At 31.9% G+C, this 22818-nt stretch overlaps 1 protein-coding gene and 1 long non-coding RNA gene across 25 annotated transcripts in view; one reads left to right on the top strand and one right to left on the bottom strand.

Annotated features, from left to right (window-relative positions):
- Positions 1 to 22818, top strand: part of LOC127725641 (kielin/chordin-like protein) — a 77674-nt gene that overhangs the window by 38221 nt on the left and 16635 nt on the right. For 3 of the 21 annotated variants that reach the window (XM_052232725.1, XM_052232726.1, XM_052232723.1), the window contains exons 8-15: positions 57 to 347; positions 3436 to 3684; positions 6067 to 6306; positions 8269 to 8367; positions 8608 to 8832; positions 9339 to 9557; positions 10492 to 10542; positions 11572 to 11829. In XM_052232725.1, coding sequence (XP_052088685.1) covers positions 57 to 347; positions 3436 to 3684; positions 6067 to 6306; positions 8269 to 8367; positions 8608 to 8832; positions 9339 to 9557; positions 10492 to 10542; positions 11572 to 11829 — 1632 coding nt within the window. Of the gene's footprint in view, positions 1 to 56; positions 348 to 3435; positions 3685 to 6066; positions 6307 to 8268; positions 8368 to 8607; positions 8833 to 9338; positions 9558 to 10491; positions 10543 to 11571; positions 11830 to 13591; positions 13832 to 14185; positions 14258 to 15332; positions 16631 to 22818 lie in introns of those variants that run through there. The other 18 variants (XM_052232724.1, XM_052232731.1, XM_052232730.1 and 15 more) reach the window with 18 other exon arrangements.
- Positions 9488 to 10215, bottom strand: LOC127725644 (uncharacterized). 4 transcript variants are annotated; one of them, XR_007993082.1, is made up of 3 exons: positions 10104 to 10215; positions 9992 to 10047; positions 9488 to 9927 (listed from the first exon to the last, which is right to left on the bottom strand). It is a non-coding gene; the product is annotated as an uncharacterized LOC127725644 (long non-coding RNA). The 4 variants fall into 4 exon arrangements; XR_007993080.1 differs by having other exon boundaries at positions 9992 to 10202; XR_007993081.1 differs by having other exon boundaries at positions 9488 to 9863; positions 9992 to 10202.

The raw sequence follows: 22818 nt of genomic DNA, 5'->3' as shown, positions 1-22818 counted from the left end.
CCATTGTTCCTGCTTGATTTTCTTATTGTAAGAATGAGTGTCTTTCCATGTACCAGATATGCCGACCACAACTACAACTACACCCGCACCAACCACTACAACAGCAACAAGAATACCGACCACAACCTTGCCTTCCACGTGTAAAGAGAATGGGACACATTACCCAATGGGCGCTACAATAACTAGAAATAATTACTGTGAACGTTGCACATGCATATATACTGCATCTACCAATGGAGAACTTTATAATACTACACGCTGGCAGTGCATGGTGACAGATTGTTTCTGGGATTCATCCTGTTCCAATATGACACGTATTCCTGGTCAATGCTGCCCTATCTGCACCGGTAAATGCTAAAAACATCATCATCATCAAATATACTCACACAGTAACATAATATACATATGATAGCGGGTATCGGAAAATACTAACACTCACGAAGCATGATTATAGAAGGGAATATTGCACTGGTAATACGTGAACTTTTTTTTATATATACTATTGTCACTCTTGAATTGATATAGCAATGGTACTGCTTATCGTGGTCTTTAAAATTATATCTTGTTCCTTATCGTTTTACGTCTTTGTGTTTTAAGTTAACATATAATTTTCTCAAATAACACAGGGCAGGAAAAATTATTTATAAAAAATCAATAGATCTTAAACTTAATACACACTTTTCCATCTAATTGAAACCGTTTTTTCTCATGTCTTACACCACTGTACCAGTTAATGAAGAGGGTTAGCGCTCACAAACATATTTAACCCCGCCACAGTCTAAATTGTCTGCCCCAAGTCAGGAGCCTGTTATTCAATGGTTGCTGTCAGATAACTTGTTTTTCATTTATTGTTTTGTCATAAATAAGGCCTTTGGTGTTTTTGTTTGATTTGTTTCACATTTTGTCTTGTCGGGGCCTTTTATAGCTGTATTTACGGTATGGTTTTTGTTCATTGTTTAAGGCCATACCGTAGTTGCTTAAATCATTTAGACTTTTTCTGGTGGAAAGTTATCTCAATTACAATCATAAAATATCTCCTTTTTTTGTAGAAATACATGTATTGATCTGAACTGTGTAATTAAGATGTTGTGAGGTTGTTGCATCAGTTAACTTTTTTTGTAGTTAAGTGATCTAACAAAGGTATTTCGACATTGCCATCGAAATAGAGTAATGTCAATTATGTCATGTGACTCGTTTTCCTAATTCAAGCCTCATTATAAATACTAATAGTATCACATTTATCGTAATATAATCAAAGTATAAATTTATACTCAAAATCATAAAAAACCAATATAATCTCAAAACTATTTCAAAGTACTTGTCAAGTCGAATACCATGTCAAAATATACTAATTCTTTCTCAAAACCATAACAAATTGGCAACACATATAACTTAACAAAGTACTGAAAATACTTGTAATCAGTTTAAGAATACTTATACTTGAAAGTATAAGTTAATCATTAAATATTCATTTTCGTTTAATTTCTTCAAATATAAACTACTTATCTTCATTTAACTTACTTTATTTTAGAACGTACCGATAGCCATTCAACCTTTTAAAATACTTATATGTTTTCTCGTAGTATCATAAGGGTACTGAGACATACTGTGTTTATAACAAAACTATGTAGTAACTTTTATTCTTCACAAAAGCTATTATTTTTAAAAGATTCTCCATGATAAATGGAATGTTTTCTTTCAAATTGCAAACTGTTTTAAACAATCGAATCTTGAAGTATTCAATTTGTACTCGCTTGAACTGTGTAAAATGGCTAAATTTTCAAATCAGTAAGAGGTAGACCAAGCTCTGCATCATACTCCTTAATTAATTCGATACGATTCCATCTAATTAATCATCGAAATGACATCCGAAGACTGCCGACGGTCATATAACCCGATATAAACATAAGTATGAATATAAATAGATAGCGAGAACGAGCAATTGGTTTTTTTCTATGTCTGTTTAATTTCATTTTATAAGTTAAAATATGTTTTCGTTTTTACCTGTATAAGAATGATTTTTTTGTAGATCGAATCAGTCAACGAAATGGTTCACCCTTGTTTCACTTTCAATGTTGACATTCTTTTCCTTTTAATAGCTGAACACGCCTGGTACATGCGTAACCCATCTCCAGTTAATGAGTTAAATTGAAGGTCACATGAATACGGATTCAATGAGGTTGAATTATTAAATTGCAAGTCAATAACACATCAGTGATGTTTTTGAGCTTATTTTGACAAATTTGGGCCAAACTTTGACTGCTCATAACACAATCTTATTTCAAAATTCCGCTTTTGTTTCTACTTGAAACAACAAGAATCGTATTTAAATTTTTCGTCTAAATCATAGTTAATGCCCCTTTAAAGTTTAGTATTCTTATAAAATTGGTAGAGTTGTTTAGTCATTGTACTTCTGCCGAAAACCCACAATCAATTCATTGAAGTGTAAATTGATAAAAATAAGCATACTTAAAACTCCACTTCATACCTTCTATGAAAGTTTTGCTTACATATGTTTATTGTAATGAGATATGGTATTGACACTGAACCTATCATTTAATTACTACGGAGACTTTACATCATGATACATTTTCTGTAAAATAAGTTTAAACACAGTAATTGTAAAAACATAGTAGAGTTGTTTTGTCATTGATACAACATCAGTGAACCAATTCATAAATTCAACTCTCGACCTCGTAACTTAGTCAAGTTGTGCCGTTCGCAGCGTCCTCGTTTGTGGACAAATTATTACATTTTTGTAACTTGTGACACAATGTTGTACCCCTAATGCAACATATTTTTCTAAATCACTAGTCTATGGTATAAATAGGATTGAAAAGTTAATGAGGAATTTTTTAAATTATATTATTGAAAATAAAAAAAATCACTATTTGGTACGAATGGTGTTCTCTGTAATTTGGGCCAATGAAAAAAAACATATGTCATAAAGATGTTTCCCGAGAATTTTGGCTCAAAAGAAGCCTATTTCATTGGCAGTTCCCGAATATGATGTCACGAGCTACAAAATTTCCCGAACTGAAAAGTGACTGTCCGAACTTCCCCCTCTGTCCGAACATCCCTTATTATCCCGTTTTACCCTATATGTGTTTGAAGAGAATGTCTTGTTATAATTTTAATAGTACAATATAACTCATTTGAAAAATTGGAGAAAAATTCAATTTATGAATATGTCTGTATTATACCTTTAAACGGATATTATTGTAGAGAAATTGATTGTTTAGCTTACCAAATGACTGAAGAGATATTTATTGTCGAAAAGCGCATCTGATGTAGAAAATTTGGTACCGTTAATGTTATTACAAAACTGAACCAGTTACTTTCATTTTGTACATCTAGATTATAATGTGTTTCTTCATTCACTTGTTTATCGTTAACATCATACACACATTTCAACCTTTCTTAATCGATTAACAGATAACTCATCCACTACAACTCTGAGACCGCCTACAACCAAGAGGCCTGCAACTTCATGTAATAAAAATGGAACCAATTATGTGATCGGTTCTGAAATACGAGGAAACAATAGTTGTGATAAATGTATTTGTGGTTATTATGGACAACATTTGTTCCCAACATGGAACTGTTCACCAGCAGTGCAATGTCTTTGGTTTCCTTCAAACTGCACAAATATTACGACTGTGGGATGCTGTCCAACCTGTGCCGGTAAAATGCAATATAAATATGCTAATGTTTATATATAGCACCATTTAAAGAGTCACTATCGCATAAATGTATGCATGCACTTCGCTTCAATAATCAATTTTAATCAAAAGTCAGGAAGCTACAAAGAAGAATGAGTTAATCAACAAATGATTTAAAAGATGGTTATTAAATCAAAATGTATTCGTATTCATATTGTATACATGTCTAGAAATAATAATCTGGATCTGTACGCTTTCAAAATTCAAAGAGGTTTCTGAATAATCACATAAAATAATAGAACGTACAATTCGTTGCGTTTTCTTGCGAAAGGCAGACACCTAGAATGAAAAAAATGTTGTTCGAACGTCACGTGCAAATGCAATATACATACTGTGGATTCATGATTTTTTAATGTGTACCAATTTCAGTGAATAGATGAAAACTTGCATTTTCGTGGATATTTTATTTCATTGTTTTACTTAAGTCTCCAAACAAGCCTACAGAAAATGTGTAACTCGTTGAATCTCTAACTTTGTGGGTCACTTGTACCACCAAAAGCCGCGAAAATTTGTATCCAACGAATAATAACAAATCCACAGTATGACAAACAAACCGTTCCGTAAAGAAAGTAACAGTTATGTCTCTTTTATTGACAACTCTAACATAATTTATGCAAGTGAGTTGTTCATTCCTATTGACTTAAGTAAAGTATATCGATCAATAGATAACACCAAAGCTACTACTGTGAAACCTCCTACAACAAAGAAACCGGAACCTTCTTGTGTCGAAAATGGAAAAAATTATAAGGTCGGCTCAGAAATACACATGAACAATGGTTGTGATACATGCATATGTGGTTATTATGGAAAAGATTGGTTGCCAACATGGAACTGTTCACCGACAGTCCAATGTCCTTGGTTTCCTTTCGACTACACATTACATTTGTTGGATGCTGTCCACTTTGAACCGGTAAAATGCTTTGAACGTTTATGATAAAAATAAGTTTGAAGAATCGGCATTATAGTTAAAGGTTGCATTTAAAAACAAGAACAGTAATATGTTCAGTCCCGTAGCCAGAATGTGTCTGAGAGGGGTTATGTGGAGTCACGACGCTTTGAACTCAATCTGAATCCCGACTTCAATAGTCTTTCATGTATTTTTTCGTAGGGGGGGGTTCGTCTCCCGAATACCCTGGCTTCGGGGTATGATATTAACAGCACTATTAACATACTTATTATGTTTTAAGATTGGAAATGATATTGACTAGTGGAAATACAGCTTCCTATTAGTGACGTAATCAGTGACAACAAGTTGTTTTCAATAGTTAATCAAGATTTGCTATACAATAAATTCAGGCTACAATAATTTACCGATGTTCAAATTGAAGATATAGATCAAAGTAACATACAAAGACTGAGGGAATAAATAAAAGGGTTACTGCATGAATTTTGGTGAATATTATCCTTCGTAGAATATATACTGGAGTTGCAAGCTTGTATCTTACAAGATAACAATCTACTCAGGACACTATTCACTAATAATATAGAACTAATAATATGCTTATAATGCTGAAGAACTAATACGTGGAAAGAGTTGGAATTGTGTACTTTTACTTTACTGCTTTTAAAAGCAAATTCAATACCAATAACAAATGTCTTCTCTGATAATTAACAAAACTACAATTATAATTCTATGAATTCTTGATAAAAAAAAACTTTCCGTTTTTTGATTTTCCTTACAAATTAATACAAATACAAATGGATATGGATATATAAATTATATATATTTCTGTCAACACTACACTTTGTTAATTCATTAATAACCATTGTAATTTACTTAAGCTGTATGACAAATCAAGACATATTTTTGAATTAAGGATAAGGGATGGCCAATTCGATATTCGAGGGGGGATGGTTGCAGGGGGATTTTTTGCGGATCGAATGTTCATTTTCATCAGTAGATACTCATGCTTATTACCTTTTGTGCACAATTATATCCTGCATTTTGTTTCCAGAATATTAATTTTCATCCTGATTAAACCGAGATAATTAATTTTCAGTTCTAACCAGGCAAGGGTATTCATTTCCAAAATCTTTCTACTCCAGAAGTAAGATCAATGATTTTAACAATAACTGTATAGTTATAACCTGTATCAGAAAGTATATTAAACCAAAACGACAGGATTGGTGGCCATAAATAAATCAAAGCTAATGATAAAAAGAATAGCTGGATAGGTCTTCAATGAAGATAGCACTTACTAGTTTGAGAAAAAAAAAATAACTATTTTGTAATGCTCTATTTTTCAAAGCAAAGTTCCACTCGTATTTTGACATTTCTTCATTTAGGACTTAAATTTTTAGCATTTGTATAACAGAAACTGTATTGCTGGTATTGTTTTTATAGATGTTCCTACAACAAAAGCTCCAACAACAACCACAACTCCATTACGTAGTACTTGTATAAAGGACGGAATCGAATATCCCGAAGGTTCTGAGGTTGCCAGCACGGATAACTGCAACTCTTGCATTTGCATTAAAGTTGAAAAACAACATCCGGAATGGATTTGTAGAGGTGTTGATTGTCCTCCGCTTAAATGTGAATCACAGAAGTCTATTACCGGGCAGTGTTGTCCTGTCTGTGATGGTAAACGAAATACATTATACCTAACAAAATCCCTCTTTTTATTTCTTCAAGGTTTGTTTTCTTCCTCACCTGCTTCAGACAAGTACCATATTGAAAAACTGTTCTTTCTCAGATAGATCGAAGTATTTTGAATTTGCGCGCATTTGGTATCAAAATGTTGCAATTGCACGAAAATCAGACATTTTCATTCACTGGCATTCTATATGATTTGGAATATCCTTTAAAAAAGAAACAGGAAAAGTTAATCTCAACAAATAGAAAATAGTATGCAATAAGGGTTTATTGACACAACCCTATTATAACAAGGATATTAATTTATTTTTTTCTGATTTTGACAACAACTAAAGAAAAACAACAAATTTTGTGAAACGTTAATTGCTTTAATATGGTTGAAAGTAAAAGAGCTAAATTCGGATTAAGAGTGTTATGGTGGTTACGAATATTGAAATTAAATACTGAAATATGGAGTTCAGAGAGTCATAAATGAATAGAAAAACAATCATCATTATATTCAAATGTCGCCGCACCATGCACACGTGTGAAATGCCCGACAATGAATGAACTGAGCACTCTTGAACATTTTTATATAATGTAATGTGTAAATGAAATAAACCATAAGAATACAGGTTGTCTGAAGGAGGCGAACAGTGAGCCAGAAATCAGTATCGTCTGTACACTTTCTGTGGACACATTATGTACTTCTATTGAAATGGAATTCACTCTACCAATTGAACAAAATTATCGATGAATGATATATTATGATTGGATTAGCAAATTAAAAAGAAAATGGATATAAATGATATATTAATTATCTGGTCTGATTCTGAAAAAAAGCAAAGTTGTATGAAATATTTGACAAAAAGCGACAACTTGAAGTATAAAAAGAGGGAATGGAATATACGAGTTGTCCGTTATATTACATATATATATCTAAATAATATGTTTTCTTATCTTGCAACTTATTTAATTTAATATTGATCAAGGTACATAGATGTATGCAAGTACATTATTGAAGTTGATAATGCACATGGTCCATAGCTGAATATATGAGCATTATTTTAGTTTTTACGGTACATGGTCAATAGCTGTATGCATGGACGTTATTTAAATTTTATGGCACATGGTCCCTAGCTGTATGCATGCATATTACTCAAGTTAAAATACACATGGTTTATAGCTGTTTACATGCGCATTATTTAAGTTGATAATGTACATGTACATATCTGTATGCGTGCACATTATTCAAGTTAATAATGCACATGGTCCATAGCTGAATACATGAGCATTATTTATTTTTTTATGGCGCATGGTCAATAGCTGCATGCATTCCATTATTCAAAGAAGATACTAAAGCACTCATCGAATATTTGCTTTATTTCCATATGTTATATTCATTTTATAATTTCATCAATGACTTCTTACAGATTATAACAATTCATTGAAACTCTGTAGTTCATTTGTATCGTATAACCGTCAATGGTATGAACACCGCTATGAAATCCCCTATACTATTTTGGTAATTGTTGAATAGTTTATTTTGCTACAGATATGAAATGTAATCCTTCATTGTATTTTAACAGTATTTTCTCCAGTCTTAGCAATCTTTATAGACTGTTTCTTTAGTATTTAGTCTTGACCACAGTCTTAGCAGCCTTTCTATGTTGTCTCTTAAGTATTTAGTTTTTATATTGTGCTTCAGGATTTACAATTTTAATCCTAAAATATTATAACTGATTTGACTTTGTCTTCGGAATTGCAAATTTCTAGTTCTAATTATGTTCTCGTTAACACATAATTTTGCTGTTACGCGATTATTGACTCTACCTTTCTGTATCTACTCCTTTTCATAACACTTAATTTAATCCTTCGGATGAATGCGAAAAGCGTTGTCCAATTTGTTAATGCAAAACAAGTATGTCATTTATTCATTTATTAAATGTATCTATTTTTATATAAATGTAGATAAACCACCAGATGAATGTGGACCCATTTGTAAAATGTATTGTAAAAATGGATTTCAAACTGATGAGAGGGGTTGTCCACTATGTATATGCAAATCAAGTAAGTTTTTCTATTCCAATATATTAAAAAGTAAAGTCAATAAGTACATTGTAAATAAAAGAAGAAACCATACCGTATTTTTTTAGTCAGCTATAAAATGTCTCCTTAAATATTCAAACTTTAGAGACTTCATATTTCATAGCCATCGTCACTACACATTAAAGAACGAATGCCTTAACCCTTTGAACGATATCATACCTTTAGTGTACATCTGTGTAAATTTTTACTTTGTCTCGTTAGCAACAACCACAACACCAGCTCCAACGAATATCAGTCAAAGCTGCATATATGACGGAGAAGTTTACCCCAAGGGTCACCATATCATGAAAACAGACTGTATGATGTGTACATGTCTTTCGATTTACGAACAGAAACCAGACTGGAATTGCATGATTAACGATTGTCAACAGCCAAAATGCAGCAATCCAGTCAAAATCCCAGGTCAATGCTGTCCCGTTTGCCCTGGTAAATAACTATCTGCAAAAACAAAAAGTTAATGTTTACCCCTTCAGCAACTGTTGTGACTGTATTTTACAGTCCTTGCAAATGATTTTGGTTTTCACACGTTTTATATATTTCATACAGAAAACACATTATTCAAATTAATGCCTTATTATGACAAATTGACCGTATATAAAGAGGAAATGCAAATCTTCATAATGATTCTTTTGTTATTCTAATGCAGCTAAATCAACATTTTCCTAGCTTTTCTGCCAGATTCTCACATTAACAATATGATTACATATTCAAATTACGTAAACACTCTTCATCTAAGAAACATTTTCACAATGGATATAAGATTAAACATGGTGATCGAATTGTTTCCATAATTTTATTCGATCAGAGACCATAGTTGTTTAACTAAAGTTATTATATATACATTTTGTACTTAATAAACTGACTACACTTTGCTTGCTTGAAAGTTGCTTTTTTTATTTGCACCTTGTTTGCTTTGGTCTTTTGTTTCTTAGCAACATCCACACTGGCCCCAACTACACCTAAATCATCAACGTGCTCCTTCAATGGTACACAATATCAGCACAGGAGCACCGTTAAACAAACAGATTGTAAAACATGTGTATGCCAATACCAGTATGGAGGATATTTAAATTGGTCTTGTAGCATAGAAGCCTGCGTCTACTGTGCAAATCCTAGAATGATTCCAGGACAGTGTTGTCCGATGTGTAATGGTAAGCTTAAGATCTCGGTTATTCAAGACATCTGACGTTAAATGCTTAATTCTTCTTGTCGCTCTTAAATGCTAATCATTTTAAATTTATTGTCGGTATTTCGCATGCTTTTCTCTTAGTATAGGCAACCAGACAGTAATAGAATTAGGAAGTCTGTTTAAATTTTAATCATAACCTTAGTTGATCTTTAAAAGCTTTCATTGATATTCCAACTGATGTGGTTGAATCATAAATGGTAACACCTTCTGTACATTACTTATTGCTCTATCCAAATAGATACATATATATATACTCCTTACAAAACACCTTCTGTACATTACTTATTGCTCTATCCAAATAGATACATATATATATACTCCTTACAAAACACCTTCTGTACATTACTTATTGCTCTATCCAAATAGATACATATGTATATACTCCTTACAAAACACCTTCTGTACATTACTTATTGCTCTATCCAAATAGATACATACTTCTTACAAAACACCTTCTGTACATTACTTATTGCTCTATCTAAATGGATACATACTTCTTACAAAACACCTTCTGTACATTACTTATTGCTCTATCCAAATAGATACATACTTCTTACAAATCACCTTCTGTACAGTACATATTGCTCTATCCAAATGGATACATAGTTCTTACAAAACACCTTCAGACATTACTTATTGCTCTATCCAAATAGATACAAACATCTTACAAAACACATTCTGTACATTACTTATTGCTCTATCCAAATGGATACATACTTCTTACAAAACACATTCTGTACATTACTTATAGCTCTATCCAAATGGATACATACTTCTTACAAAACACCTTCTGTACATTACTTATTGCTCTATCCAAATGGATACATAAAAAGTTTCAATAATCCTGTTTCTATGTCTTGCTTGTTATTCTTAACATTTTGTTTTTCTTTTCTTAGGAACAACACCTCGACCAACGACTGTTCGACCTACTCTTCCTCCGAATACTGGTAAGTGATATATCATTTGTCTCTCTCTCTCTTATGTTGTAGAGGAAACATGAATAGTATTTGCATAAAAGACATTTATATTAATAGCCGATGAATCAGGAATAAATTACTGCAATCCCTTATTAGAAAGTAGAGTCAAACTCATACTCATAATTTTAGAGCAAATATTTTTAAAGCGTTCACTTCATTTAAATTGAGCTTTTGTTTATATTCTGTCATCATTGTCATTTTATAATAGTATTTACTTAAAGACCATATGCTGATAACCGTTTTACTGATTGGAAATACTTTCCATTCGTAATCACATGTTTCTTTCTTAAGGTGGTTCAGGCTATACAATAAAAACTTTAGAAATATATTTTTGAATATAAAAACATCACAGCCTTGTTTGTTTTTATATTACGTCATGGATTTTCACTGCTTTAAACCTCAAGAATTTCAAATGAATTAAAATAATTTTATAATTTTTTTAGCCGATTATACTGACGTGTATGTTAATTGCGCTTACAAAACAGTAGATTAGTTTGTATTTATAATTGTAAGCAGCTACATCGTTTCATCCTGATTCATACAAAACGGTCCTCTCACTTTTTTTTCTTCTGGCAGACTATCTGCTGATGTACATTTTTTTTATGTGTAACACTTGTTTAGCGCTAATTTAAAAATTTCAAGCAGTATTCAATGTCTATTGAATTCACTGTATGTTTGCGTAGTGAGGTACATGTTTGTATGTCTACGTGCATAATGCACTAACTTAAGTGTTTACGAGATAAACTTTAAACTTTGTGGGTAAATATAAAACGCAAAATGTAGAAATACCTGCTTTATACAACTTACTCGTTCACATGATATGGCTTTTTCGATTGAATTGTCGACCTTTGTTTTTATTTGGCAATGCGTAATTAAACGAATACACAATGTAAATACTTGAAATTCATGAACAACATTTGTCATAGATAAAGCATATGTAGTTAACTTAAAAAAAGTAAACCAAGCTAACTATAACTTAGCAGACATTTTAATTTTCAGGACCTTCGTTCAAACATTGTCCAAGTAATACACTGATTATCAATACTCATAGAGAAAAGTTTATCAACATTCGTAGATCTGTAAACCTGACTGTTGTTGACAATTCTGGAACAAGATACACGATTCGGTATTCCAAGGAAATTATCGAAGCCATTCCTTGCTCCTGCGGCAAAAACATTCATATTATTACAGCCCAGTCTGATCCACCAGATCAATATGGGCGATTTGCATCATGCCACATCACAGTTCATGTTGTCGGTAAGTTGTTATTAAAATACTAAATATATTATAGGTCTAATTCGTTACAAAGAATGCAATCTTCCAACGATTGCGAATTAAAATGTGGGTAATTAGGAATTAAATTCGTAATACAAAATTCATAATAAGGAATTGAAAATCTTTATTTATAGGCCCGAAATGATCTTTATGAGATTTTCTCATCACTTGGCGTCCGTCGTCGTCTGTAGTCTTTAACTTTTACAAAAATATTCATCTCTGAAACTACTGACCCAAATTTACCAAACTTGACCACAATCATCATTAGGGTATCTAATTTAAAAAATGTGTCCGATGACCCCGCTTGCCAACCAAGATGGCCGAACTGGCTAAAAATAGAACATAGGGATAAAATGCAAGTTTTGTCTATTATCTTGTAAACCACTATAAATAGAGAAAACCTGACAAGGGCAAAAATGGTTGGAATGATGAGATCTACCTATTGCCTATTTACTTCCAAACTATCAGAAGACTTTTTATAAGAGTTATTGCCCTTAAATGGCGAATTTTACTAACTTTTTTAATTTTTGCCTATTATCTTAAAAATTATAATAGATAGAGAGAAACTTTATACAGCAAAAATGATCAGCAATATAAGTTCTACAAATAAGTTAACATGAATTCCAATCATCTGATGACCTTTTATTGGAGTTAGTGCCCTTTAATGACGATTTTTACCATTTTTTTGCGTGTTTGTCTAATACCGAGAAAAGTATAATAGATAGATAGAAACTTAAATAGGCAACAATGATCAAGACAAGATCAACCAATAAGTCAAATAGTTGAAATCGTCTGACGCCCCTTATTGGAGTTATTGCCCATTCATGATGGTTCTGACCAATTTCTTGCGTTTTTGCATTATATTTGAAAAACTATAATACATAGACAGAAACTTAAATAAGCAAAAATGATCAGCAAGACAAGATCTACAAATAAGTCAAACATGGTTTAAATCGTCTGATGACCCCTTATTGGAGTTGTTCTCTTTAATAAAGATTTTTATCATTTTTTTGTGTTGTTGCCTACTATCTGAAAAACTATATTAGATAGATAGAAACGTAAATAAGCAAAAATGACCAGCAAGACTAGATCAATAAAGAAGAGATTTTTATCATGAATTCTATTCTAGTCCACAAAGATGGAGAGTATCCATTGTTGAAGATGCACATAGACCTAGGTGAGCGATACAGGCTCTTTCGAGCCTCTAGTTTTAATTATTGAACATTATTCATTATAATGGGTAAGTATTAAACAACAGTTATTGAGAATACTTTATGCAAACATTCTGTCCTTGATGAATAGACTAATTTTACTTGTTCTTACTAGTATTGTCATATACAAATCTGAGTGTTTATGAAGTTTGTGTAATCAATATTAAGATAGCGGAATTGTTGATGTAATAAGCCGTTTCAGTAGCCTGATATCTAGGCCCAAGCTCTGCCTCGCATAAGTAGTTGACTGTCAAGCAGTCAGCTAGAATCCCGTCTCAGAATCTAACGGATTATGGGCAATTCCATTATTTGTACACCAAAGTGAAAATATCATACACAATTCATCGAAAATACATTGACTCAGATGTTTTCAACTAATCTCAACGTTTTGGTGTACGGTAATGAAATGGTGAAGTGGATTTATTTTTTCGCTTTTTTTGTCTTTCTTTATAGCATATTTTGTACTCTTGGAGTTGTTGTCTCGGTGACGTATACTCTCACATCTATTTTTACATTGGGCATTATACTTGCAGACAACCATCCACCAATGTACAGCACATGTCCATCAGAAATTTCTGCATTTGAGGACGAAATTATTAGCTGGGACAAACCAGAGGCTTCAGACAACGTTGGCATCAAATCAGAAAGGTTCATTTCGGATTATGAAAACAATAGTAAATTTCCAGAAGGCTCACATCTGTTAATGTATGTTGCTGTGGATCACGAGGGTAATGTCGGGGCCTGTCGTTTCCTCGTAGCTGTCTATAAGAGAGGTAACGAATATGTTCGAAATAATCTTTTGATATCTTCTTGATCATTTAGGTTTGCCAATTTTATTGTATCCTTTTAAGTTAAGTCTATCATTGAACTTTTACATTAGGCAACTTCTAAGATATACAATATTCACGTTAAATATTTTTTAACCTGCCCAATATGGACCTTTTCGAACCAAAATTTGCTGACAATATATAAAAAAAATAGTTAATGTATTTCACTTCTGAATAACAAATTTCGATCAATTAATCTAAATATGCGTGTTTAAATTTTTTTTTCATCATTTATAAACAACATCTTAAGTTTATTAATCCATTTGCGATACAATATTTAACTTTGATTTTGATTTTTAGGAACATCAGATCCCACTATGCCTAATCAACTAAAGAGAGAGGATGAAGAAGATAAGAAAAATCTAATTATATGTAAGATACGCTAGTGGTCTAGTAGTCTTCAAGTCCAAACTAAATACAAAATGAACTTAACATTCCAGTCATTAGTATACATCCTGCAACACAAGTTTTTCATAGTACACATTTTAGAGGTCCCTATACAGACCGCATAAAATGACATGGTCTTAAATCTCCCCAAGAGCAAGGATTTTAATTGCAGAAATGAAATCTCAGTCGAGAGTTTACCTGTATAAGGATGTGAATAAACACAATGGAGACGACCGATTGCTTAATCACCAACTCCCAAGTAACGACAAAAATGAAATTACAGCGATTAAATCTCATAAAGTTCCTGACTTTGAATGTTGCATATAAGTGTGGTTCATTGTTGTGTTTGAATATGTATAAAAGAATGAACGAACTAGATCTGTAAGACTGAGAAAAGACTATATATATAAATAATAATACACAATTGAGATTTGATAAACTGTCCGAATGGTCTTTATATTAATCGACTTCTACCAATAAAATCAATAAAAGATGCCAGCACTAGCTCTTTGTCACCTGCTAGAGTTGATTTAATTGGTTGTTTCTGTTTTGTCGCTCATTGAAAAATATTTGCCAAATTTGTTAATTGGTGTTGCTACTGGACAACGAGAGTTTCTTTGATACATGGAGTGCTTTCTTTTTTTGTTATTGTGCTTTTATGGCTTAAACATTTTAAAATAAAGACTTGCAAAGATGAAAAAGATAAAAAAAAACCTACAAAATGAATACTAAAAGAAAGGCGAAAGATATCAAAGGGACATTCAAACTCATAATTTGAAAATAAACTTGACAACGTCATGGCAAAAAACGAAATAGACAAAAAGACAAACACAACATAGAAAATTAAAGACTGAGAAACAGGAAACCCACCAAAAACCGTAGTATCCAAAATGTGATAAAATCAGCACTACAACACCAAAGTTCAGTAGACTAATGAATAAGCTTATTTGCATAAAGAAGGCTGTAAAATTTACTTATTTCAAAGTAGTCAAAATTATATGTGTGTGTGTGTGTGTAACACGATAAATGCTAAATAAAAAATAAAAATTCTACTTTGCAGTGCCTGTGATTGGTGTATTAGCAGTATTGATTCTTATGATAGCAATTATTCTAACAGCATTATGCTGTCGTCGACTGAAGAAAACACAGAATGCACGTCAAACCGAAAGTGAACGCAATGCTTATGACAATGCTATCTACGCAACTGCAACTCCACCCAGAACTCCTCCCCCATCTTACAGTAAAACAGATGGAATGAAACTTCCACCAAAGTACATTGTAGGAGATGAAAAACCACCTCTGTATGAAGAAATGGATGTCAAGGTGTTCATGAAGAAGGGTGTACAGAATCCCGTCTACGACTCTTCCGATGAACTAGAAGTCGGAAATATAAAACTGAGAATGAGAGAAGAGGCAGATGCTTAAGTTTGAAGTCAAACGAATGACATTTACCTTATAAATTTTGTAGATATTATAGGTAGAACTATACACTTTTTTACATTAGTGCAAACAAATTCCACTTTTTTACTGTAAAAGACTTTTTGTGTGTTCATTTTTCAAGTATTTGATTTAATATTATTTAATATTTTTTGCATCGATAAAACAACTTATCCAAATTCTACCTGTTTATGCATTTGTAAGAGATTTGACGAAATTTTATTAAATACATTTTATCATACTGTATAAATGACAAGTAAAATTATTTAAAAAGATGATATCTGACATTTCTTTATAGTTTGTGTTCTATCTGTCGTGTATATAGCATGTAACAATATTTTCGAAATTACATTAACCCAAAATACCCAATATAACCTCCTTGCTTTGTACAAAATGTAATAGATGTACATATATATGCAATAGCCAGGTAATTTTTTGACATTTCACTTTAAGCCTAATAAATTCAATAAAGTGCACTAAAATCATAAATGGTTAATAAAAACGTAGGTAAGACTGCTTAAAGTACTATACCCTTAAATGCTGAGGAATTGCAACAATTGGCCAAACAGAATGATTTATAGCAATTATTGAAATGATGTGATACAAATGAAGCGTTTTCAAATTTTTAAAGGAATTGTTCGATTATCACGAAACACACTAATATTAATAACATTACCTGATTACATACAATATTTCAAAAACCAATTTTATTGTTATTTTCTGCTTACACACATTATATCTATATATCCCAATTTAATATTTTGTTACATGTTTTTATCTGATACGTTGTTGTAAATTGAAGACATCTGGTATGTCTAAAGATATTGTGCTTTGAGAGCAACATTCTTGTTAAAGTTTTAATAATTTGTTGTATACTTAATGTGTATCTATATTTTTATCAAATAAAATCACCAAAAAATATTCTTTAATTGATTCTTATACAGGTAAATAATTATTTTTTAAAATGTGGTTGTAATTAAACCCCGGCATTGCAAGTCTCCCTGCATACGTGTTTGCTGAACCATCTTTATCGGCTAAAAACTCATCAAAATTGGCCCTTCTTCAATGGGTAGCATTCAGTTCTATGTATGCCGGCTACGCCACTGAAGAATTTCAACATGCATAATAATGCGATAACAACTAAAAACCATAAATGTTAAGCATACAGTAATAAAAGTATATTTGACATGTATTATCCATTTCTCTTATATACTTACTGAATTGATCTTGAAAAGGGAACAGAACATATAAAAGGGACAATAAAACAATCAGTCGAAAAGAAACCGTTATTTCCATGGCAAAAAAGAAAAACGACGCAACAATCTATATAAAAGTCCACAAAAAAATAAGGACTGAGCAAAGAAAACCCAAAAATAATCGTGCCGATCTCAGGTGCTTCGAAAAGGAAAGCAGATTCTGCTCCACAAGCGGCACCCGTCGAGTTGCACATGGCAAGTAAAAAATCGGGGATAAGTCTCATTCCGCTGCAATTTGACCAAATCCTTGGTCATCTGAGACACAGATATTCCGATAACGGCCCACCGAATCATGATGCGTCCGTAAAACTTTGGAAAGGATGACTTCATATTTACCACTAGAAACCCTTATTCTAAAAGCTTTCTTGTTAGCAGAAAACCTTTGTCAAGAAAATCGTGATAGGAAACGCAAGCTCTGGACTATAACATTAACTGGGAGATATATACTATATATGGAGGCGCTGCTGTGCTATTGCTACATATAAATTGAAAGTTCCCAATAGGAAAGCTGAAATCATCTCTTTTGTAGTAAAGTTTAGTTCTCAACCGACCCTTATTGTCAATTTCCCGACATACGGCAGAGTTAACTAGTTGTGGTATATATCCTTTACTTCAAGTTCGAAGGGATACATGCGCGTACAACATAGTCCCCAAAATTTGATAGCTGAACATGAAGATAAAGGGTAATGCTAGCCCTTTAAATTCTTCTTGACAAGCCCTGTATGTAGTCTGTTGTTGATAACGAAACAAATAGGCAGGAAGAAAAGCTCAGTTGACTCCCATAGAAGTGCCGATTGTCTGTTGAAAAACATGCCCTCCAAACATAACACATATGTTGTCTATAAAAAGATCAAGTATCTTTATGATGTCAAATTCAAAGATTTTTTTTTACTAAGATTAACTGGTTTACAAAGTACTTAAGTTCCGTAGAGTTTTGAAATGTCTCTTCGTTGGACAATGCAGAAATACGTTCAGTTATTGTCATTTATATAAGCACAAAGAACAAATTTAATACCATTGATATGTATTTTTCATAATCTGTGTAAATCGCAAATATTCCCTTTATTTGCTAGAAACTTTGTGTCATTATCAAAATAGCGTTTCTATCTATAAGTTGAAATAATTACTTGCACATGCAAAATCTTCTATTTTCTGTTTTTACAATAGAAATATAAAGGAAATAATGTGAAATAAAATGGAATAAGAATTCTATAATTGTTTAACCTTTAAAAAGTGTCCGTGCAATAATTTTGACTGTTAATGGGGTTTTATTTAAATTGACAAATGGAAGAATTGCGATGTCTTCTCTGAAACAAAAAGGAATACATAACTTATGGTGTTGGTAATGAAAGTAATATGTTATAGAAGTTAAATGTTGGAAAAGATACAAGTAATCATAATATTGTTAATTCATATGATGGATATTAAAGAGACAAATGAGAACAAAATTTTGGATATGTTGTAACATTGACCTCAAATTGTTTAGGACTTGGCATAAATTACAGTTAAATATAAAGTAATGATCATCGACCCGAAAAGACCCGGGGAAAGAACAACGGACAACAAAACAACAAACTTATTTTCGGGGATGCATTTTCTCGTTTCGAACTGTCAAGCCCACATCGCTTTGATTTATTTTCGCGATTCATGTCAGAATAGAATCAGTTTTGACCAATTCGTGACGATTTATAAAAGCGTTATTTTTCTACTGGCGAAAGGTGCATAAATAAAATTCGCTATTCTACATAATGTGTTTAGATTCCAAGACATTTTAAGTTTTTTTTGTAGATATTATCGAATTATCGTATGATACCAATCAAAGTTTCTTGAACTAATTTCGACAGGACTTGACACATGTTACAAGGTTTAAAGTTTAAATCTACAAAGTCTAGATACAAATACACTAAATAAAATATTTGTGATGTTTGCATTGCTTATACAAATACAAGGCTGATATATATGATGTCATATTTTAAAATACTTTATATAACACAATCCAAATGTTTTCCAAATTGTTATCTATTATACTACTTCAAAATTATTGTACTGCTGGAACTTCACATTTATTGCTTTATTAAAGGTTATGTTAACTCACTTGGGGACTATCTATCTACCTTTAACTAATTTCACATGGTATTCCTATCTGTTGAAGGGACAGTAGAATCACGCTTTAGCTTCAAAATATTTGGGTTAAAAAAAAATCTTTGAACATTATAGTTTCATCAAACCCATCTTTCGTTGATTTTTCCTTCACATTTTGATAACAAAATCAATTGTAATCTGCAATGTCTAATTGGTTAGTTCCTATATATTTCTAGGAATATGATTGGTTAAAAGGGACCGCGTCGAGACCCTGTATATTTTAAAATACGGAGTTAGTGGGCGTCTTTTATTTTAATACATGGTTAGTAATTGTGTTACGTCCCTTTTTAAAAAAAAAACAACACGCGTTCATGAAAATTCTGAAACGTTTCGCCTGGACAACAGATGAAGAAATTGATGATGAACGATTGAAAATAAATACAGAAAACATATTAAAAGCTAACAAGTTGTTTTTGTTGGCATTTGTTTTTGTATAGACCAATAGAAGTAGGTTCTTAATATTGAAGTCTTGATCACTTGGTCACTAGTCTAAATGCCACATGTCAAGATAGTAAGTAAAATAATTCGTTACACAGTGTGCTAGTGATCTAATATAAATGGGGTCAGTAAATTCCATATGGGTTGGAGCTTCGCTCTCACCCCAAATGAAATTTACTGATCCCATATATCGTATTTGGTCACTAGCTCACTGCGTAACTAATATGATCGATAATCGAATGATATACCGTGCCAATTAATACTTCGTTTATCGAATGTCTAATCCATGCCAATTAATATGCCTCGAAGGTAGCAAAGATGTTAGAAATGTTCATTTGGGACATTTCTGAGGTAGCACTTTCATAGAAAGAACTTCAACATGACGGCGGCAATAAACTTCCCGTCGTGCGATCTGGTGTGAGAATCCGAAAAAAGTTTTCATCTTTTCAGGATTTTTCATAAAACATGATAAAGGAGCATACGATTTCCGACCAATTTGCCTCTGAGAAGCATAGGATTTCTCGCAAATTTGTCGATTGATTACGAAATATGTGAAGTTAAGAAAGGCAAACATGCACAAATAACTTTCGGGATCTCATCAAGAAGCACCCGTGTCATATTACTTAGATAAGCAAATGACTATCTCTTTCAACGGTTAATAGAGATTGAAATCCATAGACGATCATCGGCTTATACATTTCATAATGATCTGAGGTGTTATAATATGTGTCTTGAGTGTATAGGTAATAAGAGTATGCAATTTTAATGAAGGAAGTTCCTCAACATCATACTTGATTTTTTTTATTAATATTTTCCAACTGGGCTATGCCTTGAGAGTATGTACTCATTTAAAAGTATTCATACACATATTGTAATGTAACAAATTAAATAATGTAAAAATCATAATAAAAAGCATATAAAAAATACCAAATTACAAATAAAGGCAAAAATAATATTGGTTATATAATTGGAGACTGATTTAAGTTTGGTGGTTGAAAGGACAATGAGAGGCAGAACATAGAACTGTTAGGAAGTAAAAGATACATACAAGAAACGAAAAAGAGAAATATGCAGAGTTATCCCCGTTTCTCCTTTTATTCATAATGTAATTGTATATCATACAGACTTTTGAGTGAAAATGTGTGTCAATAAATCTATCCGCAGTGTTTTAAAATACACATATTTATAAATACTGGGTAATGAAATTTGTAACGGTTTTAAAAACGTCATTACCCTTCAACTGCTGTGAAGCGCCACAACCATATAAAATCATGTGTTTTACCAGGTGACATGTACATATAAATAGAAAACCTTATAAAACAGATAAATACAGAAAGAACATATTCCTGAAGAAAATGGCGAAATTATTTATAATGATTATTGCGATCGTGTCAACTTTGTTGGTGCTAGCGGAAAGTAAAAGGTAAGACTATGAAATAATATTTCTAATGAATGATCAATTTAATGCACTATGGCGCGTTTGCAAGTTAAGGTAGCGGCAGGTAATTTGAACACTAAAGTGAATCAATTTATTTTATATATTAAGAAAACAAGGTTTTTTTCTTAATATTTAATCTGTTCGCATATAATAAATATAATTCATCATAGTAGTTAGTCTACATTTATATTCAAATTTCTTATATTACAGAATATTAAACTGATTTCAGTCGTTAAGTCTCTATGCTTTCGGTGAAGTATGGATGGCGGTCCTTGATTTCTTTAATTTGAAGGAAACTTTTCTTTATCTTTAAAAATAAAGCTTATCCTGTGAAATATTCGTGCAAATGATTTTACTATTACAATTTTCTGTAACTCTTTTATTCTGTACATCGTACATTTCTGTAATCAGTATTATATTACTCAATTCTTTTATTTTCCACTGTTATTCTCTATACTTTTGAACCCCATTCTCTATTCTTTATATTTTTGCTCATTTTTCTTTATTCATTATCTATTTTGGCCATTTTTTCTGTACACGTATCGTTCCGCGAAACACTCTGATTTTGTTCTTCCTGGTACATTGTAAAATAAAATCATAAATCACGTAACTTCTGTATGATTAAGATTATCCAGGAAGTACGCTCCTATTAGTTTACTGTAAAATATGTGTATGCATATCTTAGTATCTCAATCGTAAATATTTATAACAAAATGTAAATTTAAGAAAGATATGCGTTCAGGACTTGCTATGGCTCCTCGTTCAAAGCCTTCCCATGTCCCATGTTTCGATATAAATAGAAAATAAATAGTTTTCTAACTTTTGAATGAAACATGGGTTAAGCCCTTTTCAACGGACTTTTATAGTTTTTTCTTATGTGGTACTGTTACACCACTGTCCCAGATTAGGGGGTGGTTTGGCATCGGCAAACATGTTTAACTCGGCCACATTCTGTATGTGCCCGTCCCAAGTCAGGAGCAAGTTGTAATTCGGGGTTTTCGTTTGTTGCTGTATATCTTATTTGTTTTTTCGTTTATTGTTTTGTACATACATCAGGCCGCGAGTTTTTCTCTTTTGAATTGTTTTACATTTGTCATTTCGGGGCCTTTTTTTTAGCTTACTGTGTGGTATGGGTTTTGCTCGGGGTATTGTTGAAGGCTATACGGTTACCTATATAGTTGTGAACTGCTATATCATTTGGTCTCTAGTTGAGAGTTGTTACTGTCAATCATACCACATCTTCTTATGTTTATATAATTTATGTTTCTCATATTTATCTACATGTAATATAACAGTCTAACAAGTAATCATTATATCAAAATGGAATTCAAACTTTAAGGGTTTTCATTTTAATTCCTGACATATGTGGATTTGCTTGAAACCAAAATAAATAAAATGAAATAAATAATGGACGAAGTGCATACGAATTATTTTTAACTACCTTTAAAAAAAGTTTCTTTTCAAACATAAGTGTTGATTACGAAATGTAAACCCTTTAATACGGATGTTTATGTATATATTTTCTGTAGTAGGCCTTTCTAGTGATACTAGGCTATATAAATAAGGTCTCTTCGACTTTTTCCATTTTCCATCCATCTCGCGCATAATGATAATTATTGTAGACATCGTTCCGGACAGTGGTTGCATCGTTCATTATCGTTACTCCGATATCTTAAACTAGTGAATAAGAGTTCATTGAACAATGAATGTAGTAACTAGTATCAAAATTTGTTTAGATTAGTAAACAATATCATAGTTTTACTTTTTTCGTTAAAATATTTCCATACTATAAAATTAAAAGGGTTACTACAATATACTTATAATATAAGAATCAC

Source organism: Mytilus californianus, unplaced genomic scaffold (assembly GCF_021869535.1).
Source record: "Mytilus californianus isolate M0D057914Y unplaced genomic scaffold, xbMytCali1.0.p SCAF_15, whole genome shotgun sequence".
Classification (NCBI taxonomy): domain Eukaryota; kingdom Metazoa; phylum Mollusca; class Bivalvia; order Mytilida; family Mytilidae; genus Mytilus; species Mytilus californianus.
This window is presented reverse-complemented; position numbering and strand designations above follow the sequence as displayed.